Source organism: Schistocerca gregaria, chromosome 1, assembly GCF_023897955.1.
Source record: "Schistocerca gregaria isolate iqSchGreg1 chromosome 1, iqSchGreg1.2, whole genome shotgun sequence".
NCBI classification, from domain to species: domain Eukaryota; kingdom Metazoa; phylum Arthropoda; class Insecta; order Orthoptera; family Acrididae; genus Schistocerca; species Schistocerca gregaria.
The window spans coordinates 289,282,654-289,299,674 of NC_064920.1; the positions used below are offsets into that span (position 1 = coordinate 289,282,654).

Sequence of the window (17,021 nt, forward strand, 5' to 3'; positions counted from 1 at the left end):
TTAGTTAGGTTTAATTAGTTTTAAGTTCTAGGCGACTAATGACCTCAGAAGTTAAGTCGCATAGAGCTCAGAGCCATTTGAAACAAGATATACTTTGTAGGTATCTTCCTTGTCAGTTTTTTGCTCTTTCTTCATTTAGTGTAGATACCTATTTCAGAGATAGGCAAGAAATGGTCCAAAACTATGTCGTATGCACTGTGCCTCCTTGTGTATCTTATCTTGTCTTCCAATTTTTCACTAATGATTACATAGTCAATAAGACAGTTAACTTCCCAAGCTGACCATGTATCTTTATGGCTGCTTTTTTTGTGGAAAAAAGTACTAGTTACAAGAAATAAAATCTCTCTGCAATCTTCTACTGTTTAAGATGTATTCTCCAATGATTCCTAAAATGTTTGGGACAGGTTTATTCCTGACTTTTTCCATTTTAATTGCTTGTCAGTATTATTATTTGATGTTTATCGTTACACTTGACCAAAACTGATTGCAGTTCATAAACGAAATCTGGAGACTTGTGCTTCCCTCCCCTGCCTTCGTGAGATGCACAAACTGCAATGATAATCACAATTTTTTCACTGATATAATGACATTCTGTAATTCACTTCTCTGATCTGTTATGCATGTAAATGTTAAGCCATTTGCTTGTTCTCTTCTACTTTTCTGTTCCAATTGAGAATACCAAATATTATCATGTGTGTTACCTTCTTGCTGTTTATGTCTTGGTTCCTTGTTTCTCTAAAATTTCTGCCAACTTCTCTTCTTTTTTCGTTAATCTTCTGCCATTCCATGCTGCTACCTTAATTGTATTAGCAATCCAGTTATTCTTAACCTCTCGAACTGCTGTGTTGATCATTAGTGTATCTGACACTGACCACAGCTTTTTGGATACTAGTAGCAATTGGGAAACTTAATTTGTTCACTTATGAGAGGTGCAGCCTTCCAGATTTTCTTTTGAAGGTTTACTCCCCTAGGGAGCCTGGCTTCCCAATGCGTAAGAGAGACCCCCCCCCTCCCCCCACCTACACTTTACTTGTAACTGGAGTTGACTGGAGAGTAACATGAGAAGGTTAGGCTTAATTAAGATAGAGAAAGGGACCAATAGGCCATTGCATCATGCAATAAGAACAAAATTTTGTATGTGACACAAAAAACTTTATGGTGGTTACCCACAACTTTCTTCTCCAGAATGTGGGGGTGGGGTGGGTGGAGCATGCAAAATGCTACCTACCCCCCCCCCCCCCCCCCCCCCCCAACTTCCCCGCCTATCTCATATGGATGCCTAGGGCCAGAATCACATTTGAATGTTCTATTCCAGCAATCCTTCCTGTCCATCTACGCATCAACTAATATTGCCTATGTTGCTACACAGGTAGTTAGTGATGAACTTTAAAATTACTCTCTGTAAGCATTAGCCACAGTTGTCAAAATTACAGCATAGTCCTCAACACTGATCCATAAAGAAGACTGAAATTAATTTTTTATTTCTGCAGGGTACTGTATCTTTTATCATGGAATGTCTCTGAGCACAATATGAGTATATTTCACTGTGTTTTCTTTTTAGTAACTAATTCTTCCACAGTTTCTATTATTGATGTCAGTTACAGTGTTTCAGCTTCTTACTGTATGTCCAAACTTGCACGATGCATCACAATGCAAAATAAATAATGGTTATTTATTTATTTATTTATTTATTTATTTAATTGTATGGCTAGGGCCCCCCTCCCAGTGGGTGAAACATTCACCCAGTGCCGGTCTTTCAATTTGGCGCCACTTTGGCGACCTGGAATCGATGAAAATGATAGGATGATGATGAGGACAGCACAACACCCAGTCCCAGGGCAGAGAAAATCGAATCCGAGCCCAGAGGATCGACAATCCATCACGCTGACCATTCAGCTACCGGGGGCGAACAAGAAATATTGGTGTACCACACTGATAGCATTGAAGTAAAAAGTTGTAAGCAATTTGTATACAGAACAGATGAGAACAGGGCGCTAAAACAATTGGGGGAGAGGAGAGAAAGATAAAAAAGTGGCATAAAAACAGAGTGCCAAAAAAATATGGAAGGGAAGAATTCCAGGGGCTAATCTGAAGCAGTTGTCCTTCGTTCTGGAAGTTGCCCTTGGTGCTGCAGCCAGGAAGCTGTATACTCTCTTTGTAATATCTGTCTCAAGTAATGAACACTAACAAACAAACCAAGTTCTAGTGAAATATTAGCAAGAGCCCCTGTAAGCCATGTGCTTTAGGCAAGATGAATTTGATATCCAATGCTTTTTGAGTCCCTCAAATGTAAGATGACTGACTGAAAATGAGCAAAAAAAGCTCTCACGTGTTCAAAGAATCTCCGAGACCTTAATAACGCAAAAGTCTTTATGTGGGAGGGATGGTCATAAGGCAAATGATGATAACATTGTAAATGGTACATTATAGCAACTAATTTATATACTTACTTCCATATTCTGGAGCAATGAAATGCATATTTCGCATGTTGTCCTGGTACGTCTTTACGTGGTGATTAATAGCATCAGGAGCCACTGTGGAGAGATTTAAAACATCTTTATTAGTTCAAGTTTTGGAATATTACCTTGCATGGCTTTGACTTTTCCTGTTGCAAACAATACACACCGCCCGATTTCACACACAAGTACCTCGGTCGGATAACATAAAGACAATACTATTTTACGTTTCGGAACAACCGCGCTCCCCCCCCCTACAATTGCAGTAAATCACCACGGCAGTGAACTGCGTACCCACACCGTCCGCGCACGGCCGATGTTCTTGTGTGTGTGTGTTAAAATCGTATCGGCCAGGACTGTTCTAAAGCCATCCAAGGAAATGAATTCTCACGGTGTGAGATGACACCACGATTGTCGAAAACTAAGGAAGTCTTAATACTAAAGACAGTAAGAAAAAGTTGCTTTTGCTTCACTTTACCTGATCCTATTTTCACGAGGCCATTGTGCTGAATAAATATGGTATCACAGGTGAGATTCCCATGGATGATGGGTGGAGAACAGGAATGCATGTAACTGGAAAGAAAAACATCAGCGTTTACCCCATCAACAAAGATGGATGTATACTGTGGGCAGGGCCCGGCAGGGTCGTGGGCTGCAGCTGCTGTTGACATCTGGGCTCTGCTATGCTGAGAACACTGCATTTTCATGAGGAATGAGAAGACACGTGTGTAAGCCATAGGGAACATGGATGAGCCTCTCCTGACTGACCTCCTGAACAATCTTAAATCCTAGTAGAATTATTGGCACACACCTACATAGCTCATTTTTGGTGCTGCTATTTAGTGTTCGAAAATACCAAGTAAATATTAATTTGAATCATAACAGTGCTTGTATTTGCTAAGCATCACACTACTTCTTAAAATCTTTTGCATCATATTTGCTTAAAAAAAACTTTTAAATCATCACTTGTTCCATATGGTGTGTACACACTTCCCAAACTCATTCTCTCAGTTCGTTTAATAAAGTAAGAAAGACAGTTTCTTTATTTAACCAAAAATGCAGACCTGTCTGCCAAGGTGACATTTTTAGCTACAAACCACGAAAAGCATTTTCAATTCTTTGAGTATCAGGCTAACATGCTTTCCTTGATTTACGCCAATTATCCGTTTACGGGTGCCACCTATAGAGGTCTGCAATATCAAACAAGCTTCTTCCTAATAAATTTAATAATTCCAATGGGCTGCTGATATTTAAGAAAACTCAACTCACCTCAATGCAGAAAGAATTTGTGTACACCAACGCTTCCAAGCCTGAAGTGGCAACTTCTTAACATTTCTCTTCGTGCGCTTTAGGAACTGCTTCAGTGAACCCGAAGACATGTATTCTGTGATGAAAATTACCTATATGGAAAAAAGGAGGGTATTTCTGAAAAGCACTGAAATTTCTACAGCTACACACACATTCAAAATAACATTATTCAGTTGAAATTGTACAACATTTCTAAACGTAACTCTTTTTGTCAAAGTTGATAAGGGAAGGCAAATGTGAGGCCCACAATTCAAAAATATTTTGAAGTGAAAGCATTGTGTCAATAGCCCCATTTGTGAAGAGCCTTATCCATCATTATGCTCGACAACCTCGAACATCAGAAACACAGCAGCCTTTGAATAAAACAATGAAGAATATTGGTAGAAAGAGAAAAAGCTAGCAAATTTGTGTGTTAAACTTGGAGTAGCAGTGACACTGATGAGACACTTTACAGCAGGAAGCAGATAAAGATAACTGGTAGAACTTCTGACTGCAACACTACTTCACTTAAACAAGTAGCAAAGCAATCCTGCTTTGACTATATAAATTAGGTACATAATGAACACTAACCTATGACAATGTGATTCCACTCACCCTCTTGTCAGACATTTATTTTGCATAATTCATCCCTACATTTCAAAAGCACAACAAATCAATCTTTATTATCAGGAGCCAAAAAGGAATGGCAGCAAAGAAATCAACAAAGGAGGGAAAGGTAACAATAAACTGCTAAGAAAAATTTATGAACATAACAGGGCAGGCATGTCAAGTTAACTTATTTGACTAACACATTTATTGTGCATGTAGGATGACTGGTTGAGGTATGGGCATCACAAGAGTACCATTCTTATGTGGAATGAAGTACATGCATGAAAATTAAAAATTAGTTGGCTGTTACTGTTTATCTGCTTATACTCTGATATTTTAATTCAGGTGCATCACAAATGATGAATCTGAGAAGCACGAGTTGGTCCTGTTTCATCATCATATCCTCTGAAGTCTCAGTACAAAGGACAAGAGAACATGAGGTGGGAATCTCGTAGACTTTCATTTTCTGAAACACTAAAGTTTGGCAGACAGTAAAAAATAGTTTATTCAGAATGGCCATGGTAGTGTTGAGTTGCAATAAGTGCTGCATAGTGGGCTAACTGTATAAAAAACAGTGGAATGAAACTCAGCAAAAACTAGCATGAAATGTTGTAATCTTATTTATACTCTCCACTCCAGGTACAACTTCTCGTGTTGCAACACAGCAGTTCACTTACCTGGTACATGGAAGTTAGTACATCTGTCATTCCTAAAATTTTCTGAACAACTGAATGTAGTATTAGTTCATTAAAAGAATGTGCCAAATTAATACAAATAAAACAATTAATAATTCATGTTTCACTATATCACAAAAAGGTACAACTTCACAATGAAACTAGTACTGTAACATAGTTGTAGGAAAAAGAAAAGTCTGCTCTAAAAATGTACAATGTAATGGTTCCACGTCTGTATTTAGCAATTCAAATCTGTCTCACCCGTGGCTTGTCGTTGTGTGTGTCGGTCCAGTACCGATGGAATTTTACAATGTTGGGATGCTCTAGCTGAGTCAGATTCTCAAAAACCTGCTGAAACTTGTCCTCTGTGGCTTTGAAGTTTTTCCGCTCAGAGAACTGCACTTCATTCCACACGACCTCCACTCCCTCCTCTGTGTCCATTGCCAAATAAGCACAGTCGATGCCCGGAACATCACGCTGGTCCACCTGCAGAGAAAGAGTTATCATCAAAAAACTGCAGAAATCTTCTGGATAAATCAATGTATTTTCTTTATTCCATTTATGATCAGCAAATCTGCTGCAGCCTGTAAGTAAAAGGGTTTCAATTTTTTTTAATATAATAATTTTTGAAATAGCTATGCACTCCATGCTTTCTCCACAATGTGTAATCTATACTCTGCAAACCACGTTACAGTATTACAGTAGCTATTTCAAGTACCACCACATTTTCTTCCCTTTTCCTCTTGTGCCACAATGCTCATGTTCTGACTTCCATCTATTGAACCTATCGGTTAAATGCACTGACTGATAAGTAAAACTCAAGACACCTTTGGATAATGTTTTAGTACACAATCTTCACAGTGTTGAGTTACATTTCCTTTCAGTTTCTTTCTACTAATCTCACTATGGCATTTAATTTTCCTTTTACTATGTTTAGTGGTCGTTTTATACAGGTTGAACATTAATAACTGACAATCTGCAGGGATGAATTACTGAATGGAAACGGAGGGAAGGAGGTCATATGAATGGGTGTCCAAAACGTGTTGTCGCCATGGTAGATGGCACTGATTAACGAAAGTTCCTCTGCCTGCGTTCCTTGAATTCCTTGTAAGTTGCACATTGTGTAAGTGACGCAACGTTTTTGGAGCTTGTATTAGGATTCATCTCAATAGAACCTCGTCCTCCAAATCTGACATACGCTCAGTCCGCTGCCTCCCTGCACGTACGTCTCTCAGATAGGACCCATGATCATAACATCCAAAAAGGGCTTGATATGTTATACGATGTGAATGGTGTTTATGAGGGTACTTGGTTTGGTGTAACCGTGCTGCCCCTTGACTGTTTCCATCTGCTTTGTCGTACAGAAACACCATCTCTGCTTGTTCCCGACAATACCACCAGACCATTCTGCTGTTTATGGTACGCTGTGTCAATCACACTGCCTGAAACACGAAAGGAACACATGGCACATGGTCAGATGAACAGCCATTCATCAGCGGCATCTACTGAAGCAACTATGCATTTCTGGACACCTCCCTCCCTCCATCCATTTCCAGTCAGAAATCCATCCCTGGAGTTTGTCAGTTTTATTGATGTTCACCCTGTTTACCACATATCTAGATCTGTAATGGCCCTATTCCCTATTAAAGCACAAAATTATTTCCAAAGAAGGGCATGTTGAGGCTGTGTGCTAGAAAATTTATTGGAGCACCTGCTAACTGGAATGGACTGTGCTGGGAAGAGGAAAATGCTGCCCAATGAGAGGAAAAATCAATGTGGGCTAAGTCGGGGTAGGCAGATGTTCCTTAAATTGTTTGGGCATTGGCTATCTTTGACCATGCGTGTGCTGCCGCCTTCTAGAAAAACCTTAATTTCAAATAGAATGCAGCATTCTGGTATTTCTGACTTATTGAGTCGCACCAGTACATTCGACAGCATCAGTAGAATTGCATAAACCACAACGTATGGTCGAAACAAATCCAAACTCTGACTATGTATTGAGTATTTTACCTGCACCAAATGAGTGTGACAGATTATGTACACATAGGTACTGCAGCGAGAAAGATCAGTTTTAAGCATCCCTCAGCAAATTTTGAGTTGACACACAAAGTGAGAGAGAGAGAGAGAGAGAGAGAGAGAGAGAGAGAGAGAGAGAGAGAGAGAGAGAGAGAGAGGGGGGGGGGGGGGGCAATGAGTTGGAGTCTGCAACTGTAACAGTGACGCAGACTTAGAACCATTCAATAGAAGTGATTTGCATGCAGTATTAGGCGGGTACTGGAGTTTCATCACTGTGCTGTATTAACACGGTATCCGATTGTCTTGCTACAACTGATTGAAGAGCTTCATCTGCGGAGTTAATGCTGACAACTGCCATATCCAGTGTCCAACTGTCTGCAGATGGCTAGACTGGTGGTACGAATCCCATTGCCTTAAATAAGTTTGTATTACGTCGCAAAAACAGCTTTTCGTAGGGCCACTTCCTGATTCTGCTTCTGGTTGATCATGCATGTTAACACATCCATACCTATTCTGGAAAATCGGGTTTGGCTGCCAGCTTTCAGCTCTCACTATCTCTTTTTCACTTCATACCAATGCACCTTGCATTGTCAGCTTGCTACTAGCTTTCAAAGTGCTCGTTAATGTGGTAAAGTGACTATGTGGTGGAAGTAAAAGTAACAGAATTGGCTCTGACCAGCAATCTATTTACTTCTTTTAACTCAAACAATGCAGAAAGGTGTACATATACTGATGTATTTCCTGGATCACCAAAATCTGCTTGGCAACAACCATATATCCTAAGTAGGTAGTTAATTTCTACACAGCTAGAGCCTCTGTGTGCTAGCGGCAAAGGTTCTAGCACAATGTCGATGACTAATAACCAAACATTCACTAATTATGTGCACAGGAACATGAATGTATCTTTACCATTCGGGAATATTTACAACCACTCCATGTTCACAAAATGTTTGAGTATAATCATCTTCCAGAAGCGATCACTTCGCATTTTTCTGCAAATTGCATGACGCATGTGGATATGAGAGAGCAGTTTTTCACAGATTAATTGGAGTGAATAAAGATGTTTATAACTATGGTATTAAACGATCTCTTCGTCCTCAATAGTTAATTCATGTCCACAATAACTTTTTTGTTCAAAAAGTAGGAAATTACAAGCATCACTTCAATGGGTTGACAAAATCTGAAGAGCTGTTTTACAGGCACCCTTCGTGAAGAACTGACGCTCGAAAAACCGGAATTTGATTAGGAAAGCAAAATATATACAGATCCAAGTTGGGTGATGTGTATAGACTCCTTATGGCGATTGTCATGAAACCTCAAACGTTTCGGACTGCACTCGACATATTATTAACGCCGTCACTGGCTGGCCAGGCTGTAAAATGTATTTTCGGCTTATCCTGTCTCAGCATATACTTTTTTTTTTTGTCATCAGTCTACTGACTGATTTGATGCGGCCCGCCATGAATTCCTTTCCTGTGCTAAACTCTTCATCTCAGAGTAGCACTTGCAACCTACGTCCTCAATTATTTGCTTGACGTATTCCAATCTCTCTTTTCATCTACAGTTTGTGCCCTCTACAGTTCCCTCTAGTACCATGGAAGTCATTCCCTCATGTCCTAGCAGATGTCCTATCATCCTGTCCCTTCTCCTTATCAGTGTTTTCCACATATTCCTTTCCTCTCCTCTCCGATTCTGCATAGAACCTCCTCATTCCTTACCTTATCAGTCCACCTAATTTTCAACATTCGTCTATAGCACCACATCTCAAATGCTTCGATTCTCTTCTGTTCCAGTTTTCCCACAGTCCATGTTTCACTACCATACAATGCTGTACACCAGACGTACATCCTCAGAAATTTCTTTCTCAAATTAAGGCCCTTTATTTGATAGTAGTAGACTTCTCTTGGCCAAAAATGCCTTTTTTGCCATAGCGAGTCTGCTTTTGATGTCTTCCTTGCTCCGTCCGTCATTGGTTATTTTACTGCCTAGGCAGCAGAATTCCTTAACTTCATTGACTTCGTGACCATCAATCCTGATGTTAAATTTCAAACTGTTATCATTTCTACTACTTCTCATTACCTTCGTCTTTCTCCGATTTTCTCTCAAACCATACTGTGTATTCATTAGACTGTTCATTCCGTTCAGCAGATCATTTAATTCTTCTTTACTTTCACTCAGGATAGCAATGTCATCAGCGAATCGAATCACTGATATCCTTTCACCTTGTATTTTAATTCCACTCCTGAACCTTTCTTTTATTTCCATCATTGCTTCCTCGATGTACAGATTGAAGAGTAGGGGTGAAAGGCTGCAGCCTTGTCTTACTCCCTTCTTAATACGAGCACTTCGTTCTTGATCGTCCACTCTTATTATTCCGTCTTGGTTGTTGTACATATTGTATATGACCCGTCTCTCCCTATAGCTTACCCCTACTTTTTTTAGTATCTCTAACAGCTTGCCCCATTTTATATTGTCGAACGCTTTTCCAAGGTCGACAAATCCTATGAACGTGTCTTGATTTTCCTTTAGCCTTGCTTCCATTATTAGCCGTAACGTCAGAATTGCCTCTCTCGTGCCTTTACTTTTCCTAAAGCCAAACTGATCGTCACCTAGCGCATTCTCAATTTTCTTTTCCATTCTTCTGTGTATTATTCTTGTAATCAGCTTCGATGCATGAGCTGTTAAGCTGATTGTGCGATAATTCTCGCACTTGTCAGCTCTTGCCGTCTTCGGAATTGTGTGGATGATGCTTTTCCGAAAGTCAGATGGTATGTCGCCAGACTCATATATTCTACACACCAACTTGAATAGTCGTTTTGATGCCACTTCCACTAATGATTTTAGAAATTCTGATGGAATGTTATCTATTCCTTCTGCCTTATGTGACCGTAAGTCCTCCAAAGCTCTTTTAAATTCTGATTCTAATACTGGATCCCCTATCTCTTCTTAATCGACTCCTGTTTCTTCTTCTATCACATCAGACAAATCTTCACCCTCATAGAGGCTTTCCATGTACTCTTTCCACCTATCTGCTCTCTCCTCTGCATTTAACAGTGGAATTCCCGTTGCACTCTTAATGTTACCACCGTTGCTTTTAATGTCACCAAAGGTTGTTTTGACTTTCCTGTATGCTGAGTCTGTCCTTCCGACAATCATATCTTTTTCGATGTCTTCACATTTTTCCTGCAGCCATTTCGTCTTCGCTTCCCTGCACTTCCTATTTATTTCATTCCTCAGCGACTTTTATTTCTGTATTCCTGATTTTCCCCGAACATGTTTGTACTTCCTCCTTTCATCAATCAACTGAAGTATTTCTTCTGTTACCCATGGTTTCTTCGCAGCTACCTTCTTTGTACCTATGTTTTCCTTCCCAACTTCTGTGATGGCCGTTTTTAGAGATGTCCATTCCTCTACAACTGTACTGCCTACTGCGCTATTCCTCATTACTGTATCTATAGTGTTAGAGAACTTCAAACGTATCTCGTCATTCCTTAGAACTTCCGTATCCCACTTCTTTGCGTATTGATTCTTTCTGAATAATGTCTTAAACTTCAGCCTACTCTTCATCACTACTATATTGTGATCTGAGTCTATATCTGTTCCTGGGTACGCCTTACAATCCAGTATCTTATTTCGGAAGCTCTGTCTGACCAAGATGTAATCTAATTGAAATCTTCCCGTATCTCCCGGCCTTTTAGAAGTATACCTCCTCCTCTTGTGATTCTTGAACAGGGTATTCGCTATTACTAACTGAAACTTGTTACAGAACTCAGTCTTTTTCCTCTTTCATTCCTTGTCCCAAGCCCATATTCTCCTGTAACCTTTTCTTCTACTCCTTCCCCTACAAATGCATTCCAGTCTCCCATGACTATTAGATTTTCGTCCCCCTTTACATACTGCATTACCCTTTCAATATCCTCATACACTTTCTCTATCTGTTCATCTTCAGCTTGCAACGTCGGCATGTATACCTGAACTATCGTTGTCGGTGTTGGTCTGCTGTCGATTCTGATTACAACAACCCGGTCACTGAACTGTTCACAGTAACACACCCTCTGCCCTACCTTCCCATTCGTAACGAATCCTACACCTGTTATGCCATTTTCTGCTGCTGTTGATATTACCCGATACTCATCTGACCAGAAATCCTTGTCTTCCTTCCACTTCGCTTCACTGACCCCTACTATATCTAGATTGAGCCTTTGCATTTCCCTTTTCAGATTTTCTAGTTTCCCTACCACGTTCAAGCTTCTGACATTCCACGCCCCGACTCGTAGAACATTATCCTTTCGTTGATTATTCAATCTTTTTCTCATGGTAACCTCCCCCTTGGCAGTCCCCTCCCGGAGATCCGAATGGGGGACTATTCCAGAATCTTTTGCCAATGGAGAGATCATCATGACACTACTTCAACTACAGGCCACATGTCCTGCGGATACACGTTACGTGTCTTTAATGCAGTGGTTGCCACTGCCTTCTGCATCCTCATGTCGTTGATCATTGCTGATTCTTCCGCCGTTAGGGGAAATTTCCCACCCCTAGGACAAGAGAGTGCCCTGAACCTCTATCCGCTCCTCCGCCCTCGCAAATGTACTATGACCACGTAAATTTCAGACACTACAGTGGTGACCGCAGCGTGTGAGCAACATAGATGACAATGGCCAGCAAGGGCCATTTTTTTTTGTTGTTGTAATATTTTATATTTCTGATACGTGAAGTTCAGAATTCAAAAATCAGTCTTACGTGCAACGCTGAAAAAGTCTCGAGAAAATAGACTTTTAAGTTTTCTGAAGTTTTTAAGTAAAGTAGGAGAGTTTATTTGCGAGAGTCGACGTGACTCTGGTATAATGCTAATCTCCCACTCTGGAGTCGTCGGTTCGATTCACGACCGATGCAAATGTCGAAACAACTGTGCATGTTCGACGAATATTTCCGTGAAGCGTAAAATACACAGACCAGTGGTGATGAATAGTTTGGAGACCTAGACTATGACACAAAACGATGAGGTGCTGTTGATGAGATGGGAAAGGAAGACACTTAGAAAAATCTACGGGCCAGTGACTGACTGGGGTTTTTGGAGAATCACAAATAAGGAAATCAGAGAGTTGCACAACAAACCAGATATTGTGACTGAAATGAAGAGTAATAAACTACGTTGGTTGGGACATGTAAGAAGAATGGTGGAAAACAGCGCAGTCAAGAAAGTTTTCAAGGGAAAACCCGGCGGACGTCGTATAAGGAGCACACTAAGGACAGAGGGCTAGACAACGTGGAAGAGTACTTAGGATGGGAGTTTGAAGATGGAGGCCAAGACCCTAAGAGGGCTGTAGCGCCAAGGAGTAGTAGGCGCATTAAAATACACAAATATGAAAAAAAGTCAGTAGGGATCGAGACCCGTTAATCGCTGGTTCGAGTATTCTTTCGGTTATTACATTTTCTTTTTCTCCGCTCACTTTGAATACCTACGTCACTTAAATACAAAATTCATCAAATATATGCTAATTACCTCATTTCTAGATACATGCCGCACACAAAATTAACTCCCATTGCAAATATTATGCCTTTTTTATAAACGATTATTAATAGATTGTTTAAACCAAGGAACTACAAATTAATTTTTTCCATGCTTCTGTATTTTACGGTTCTTAGACACGCTCATGGAATATGAACCTTTGTTTAAAAATCTATCAAAGCTCTGAATCTACCTCATGTCACCTACGCAGTAGGCAAACATTTTGCCACCGAAGCACGCGACCCATCAGAAAAACAACTTGCTGCAGGGTATTAGAAACGTCAGGGAAACTTAGAAGTCCATCTCCTTGAGAATTTTTGAGTGTTGTATCGATTTCCTTATTTGATTTCTGAACTTCATGTACCACATGTAAAAAAAAAAAATAAAAATAAAAACCGCATTGCCTCGTAAGCGTGACTGTGCTAAGTGTAGTGGACACAACCATGCCCCATCTCCGTTTGTAGGTATTGGAAGCAATTAAGGATATTCAAATCATATGCTGGATCGGAACAGAACTGAAGCTGTCAGGACGGGTCGTGAGTCATCTCTGGTTAGCTCAGTCTGCGAAAACTATGCACGTCGAAGGCAACGTTCCGGGGTCGAGTCCGTACTGGGTCGCCAGAGTTTAGAATCAGTGCAGACTCCGTTGCAGAGAAGAAGATTCACTCTGGAAACATAAGATTTTCAGAGCACTAGGTCCCTTCTTCAGGGAACTACACACGACGTCTTTAAAAATAATTATGGGTATTACTTCGTTTCCCCGACCTATTCGTTAGCCATCTAACTTGTCTGGAGAATGGCTGGCCGGGAACTCGTCCATCATGGCTCTCCAGAAACCAGTTATTTTATTTGTATATTCGCAGGAAGTGTGCATGGAGGGAGATCCTGAGAAACGTACAGGATTTGATGCCATGAGACTTGGAGGCCCTGGTGGCAGCAAGAGAGGCTTCCATACTACCACGGTCCCGTCACAATGTGACCACCGCCTTTGTTAGAATCGACGTGCAATAACCACACACAAGTGACAGATGGCAGCAACTAGCAGTAGAATGTATAATAAGCTTATCGGAGGACACGGGAAACTATGCAGTCGTCCTCGTACTGCGGAGACGTAGCGATCTCTCTGCGTCCAAAAGGGCATAAACACTGACTTTTGGGCCAACGATAGACGCTTTTCCGCAAGGGCTACATTTTTACACTGTTCGTGTCCCGCCGTGCCTGAAGTTAACCGTGCATGGCTAAAAATGGCGCTATCTAGAACCGGCGCCGAGGCAACTGTGGTGAACCACGCAAATAATGTGAACGACGGGCTGCGGAGATGTGTACAGGCGAATAGATGTGCAACTGTTCAGCAACTGACTACCCAGATGAACCTAGGGGGCTACCAACAATGTCCGTTGAACGAACGTTGCTGCGTAGCGGCCTCCGCAGCTAGCGTTACGTTCATGAACCCATGCTGACTGCTGTTGATCGGAGACTAAGGCTGGAATTTCCACGCCAATAGCGTAATTAAACGTCCACTGAGAGAGGGAATATGGTATTTTCAGATAAATCACGTTTCACGCTCCATCAGACTAAAAACTGACAACCTGCAACAATACAGCGTGCCACAGTATTTGCCTGGCCACCGAACTCGCAGGGTCTAAGCCGAATACAGGTTCTGTGGAACCACCTCAATCGGGCTGTTCGCATCACTAATCTTCAACCGAGAAACCTAGCGCAGTTGCTACGGCACTGAACTCGGCATGGCTACACATCCCTGTCCGTGCCTTCTAGAACCTCACCGACCCTTCCTGCACATCTTGCTGTGGTCCGCACTTCAAAAAGAATGTTATTCAGGCTGTTAACAGGTGGTCACAATGTGGCTGGACAGAGTATACTGAACGACAGGTCAGATATATGTAAGATTTGTACACACTTAATCATTCATCAAAAACTACATTTGTTGTATAGAGTTAATGCGACTCATATTTTCTTCTTGGTGTTGCAATTGCAACACACGAGCCCTAAAATCACCAGGAATGCTTCTTTCCCATGATGTTTAGTTCCTCGGCCATTTACTGGGCGTGAAAATGCGGTACGAATTTGACAGGCAACCAGGCGTGATTTGCGTTGATAAAGTTGGAGAGTGGAACGGGTCCGCGGCAGGCGGATCACATAAAGGTGTTACATTATGCATCCGCGCAACCGTGTGCGGTGGTGCCGCCGCCGGCCACGCCCACTGATCCCTCCACAGCACCATGCCGTGGCGTGGCGGCGCGGTATTTTTACACGTTGCGCGTCAATGAACCAACATCGCGGCCGCGGAGTCAGATATGCGGGACCGCCTGGAAATAGCGCAATGACGGCCGGGGCAGACCGAAGCCAGCATCAGTTCCCGTTTCCACGGAGTTAAGCTACTCACACATTTGTCTTAACGGCTCTTCACAAAACACCGGAAAGTACTGTGACAGTTCACGTCGTTTGACATTATTGCTAAAGGTAAGATGGGATCTAGCAGTACGATACAGCTCACTACTATACACCAAAATCCCACAGTGTGCTCTACAGACGAAATCACGTACGGGATAAAGACAGACAACTTGCACAATGTATGTAATGGGGGGAATATATGTTGGTACAAGGCGTTTCAGCGTTGCCCTGCAGTACAAAAATGTATCGAGATCGTATATCCTCTTAATGCAGCCAAGTGTTAGTTCTTGACAGATACGAATGGATAAAAGACTTGTACCAGACTGCAGTTCTAAAGGTCGAAGAACTTGAAAGCGAAGCTGTAGTTGGGAAGGGACTGAAACAAAAATGGTTCAAATGGCTCTGAGCACTATGAGACTCAACATCTTAGGTCATAAGTCCCCTAGAACTTAGAACTACTTAAACCTAACTAACCTAAGGACATCACACACACACCCATCCCCAAGGCAGGATTCGAACCTGCGACCGTAGCAGTCCCGCGGTTCCGGACTGCAGCGCCAGAACCGCACTGCCACCGCGGCCGGCGGACTTAAACACAACTGTAGACTCTCCCCAGTTTTGTTCATTCTGTACATTAGTCAAGTAGTAACGAAACGTAGGCGAAATTTAGAAAGGGAGACATCGTAACTTGTAGAGTTTTGTCGATTACATTGTAATTCTTACAAGTTTTGTCGATTACATTGTAATTCTGTCAGAGACAGTTTAACAGTTGGATGATCAGCTGCATGGAATGGACAGTGTCTTGAAGAGGGATTACAAAATGAATAACAACGAAAGTCAAACATGGGTAATGGACTGCAGTCTAACTGGATCTGAAGATGCTGCTGCAATTACGAAATGGGATACTAAAAATAGTAAATGTTCTTCTCTATTTGGACAGAAAATTAAGTGACGATGGCAGACTTCGAGAGGACATTAAGTGCCGACTGATACTAAGAAGCACAATGTTTCTGAAAACGATAACTTTGTTAACATGGTATATAAATTTAAGTGCTAGGAACTGTTTTTCTGAAGGTGCCTGTCTGGAGTGTAGGCTTGTACTGAAGAGTAACATGAACGACAAACAGAAAATAGTAGCTTCTGAAATGTGTTAAGAACGCTGAAGACGGCATGAGTGTATTTAATAACTAATGAGGAACTGCATCCAACTCGGAAGAAATACATTTATTACACTATCTGAAGGAATGGGTCGGCTGAGAGGACACGTACTGAGATGATATTAATACACTTAGATGACAAAGTCATGGGATAGCGATATGCACATCTACAGATGGCGGTAGTATCGCATACACAAGGTATAAAGGGCAGTTCATTGGTGAAGCTGTCATCTGTACTCACGTGAGTCATGCGTTAAGGTTTCTGACGCGATCGTGGACACACAACGGAAATTAAGAGACTTCGAACGCTCAGTGGTAGCTGGGAGCTAGACGCATGGGAACATGTCCCTTTCGGAAACCGTTTGGGAATTCCATATTCCGGGATTCATAGCGTCAAGAATGTGCCGAAAATACCAAATTTCAGCCATTATCTCGCAGCACGGACAACGCAGTGGACGACGGCCTTCATTAACGACCGAGAGCAGTGGTGTTGACACAGAGTTGTAAGTGTTAAACCAGCAATAGTGCACGAAATAACCGTGGAAATCTACGTGGGACGTACTAAGAACGTATCCGTTAGGATAGTGTGGCGAAATTTGGCGTTAATAGGATATAGCAGCAGACGACAGACTCGAATGACTCCCTAAAGGAGCCTGCACGCTTTAGATATTTATTGACACCCGTCAAATCTTCAATATATTGAAGCGACCTCACAATCAGAAACACTGACAAATATTGCCAGTTACAATGCGATTTTACAATGTTAAGAAGCCGAACGTCCGAAAGAAATAGTGTGTGCTGCAGTTATATTACCTATAGCCTGCAAACAACGAAAAAGACGACATGGGTCCGAGAGTGGAAGGAAAGAAAGAAAGAGAGAGAGAGAGAGAGAGAGAGA

General features: G+C 41.6%; 1 protein-coding gene across 3 annotated transcripts in view; it reads right to left on the bottom strand.

Annotated features, from left to right (window-relative positions):
- Positions 1-17,021, bottom strand: part of LOC126341356 (nuclear receptor-binding protein homolog) — a 400,535-nt gene that overhangs the window by 57,710 nt on the left and 325,804 nt on the right. For all 3 annotated transcript variants that reach the window (XM_050001768.1, XM_050001767.1, XM_050001769.1), the window contains 4 exons: positions 5,288-5,512; positions 3,726-3,856; positions 2,935-3,029; positions 2,451-2,534 (listed from right to left, as the gene is read on the bottom strand). In XM_050001768.1, the coding sequence (XP_049857725.1) occupies positions 2,451-2,534; positions 2,935-3,029; positions 3,726-3,856; positions 5,288-5,512 (535 nt within the window). The remainder of the gene's footprint in view (positions 1-2,450; positions 2,535-2,934; positions 3,030-3,725; positions 3,857-5,287; positions 5,513-17,021) is intronic.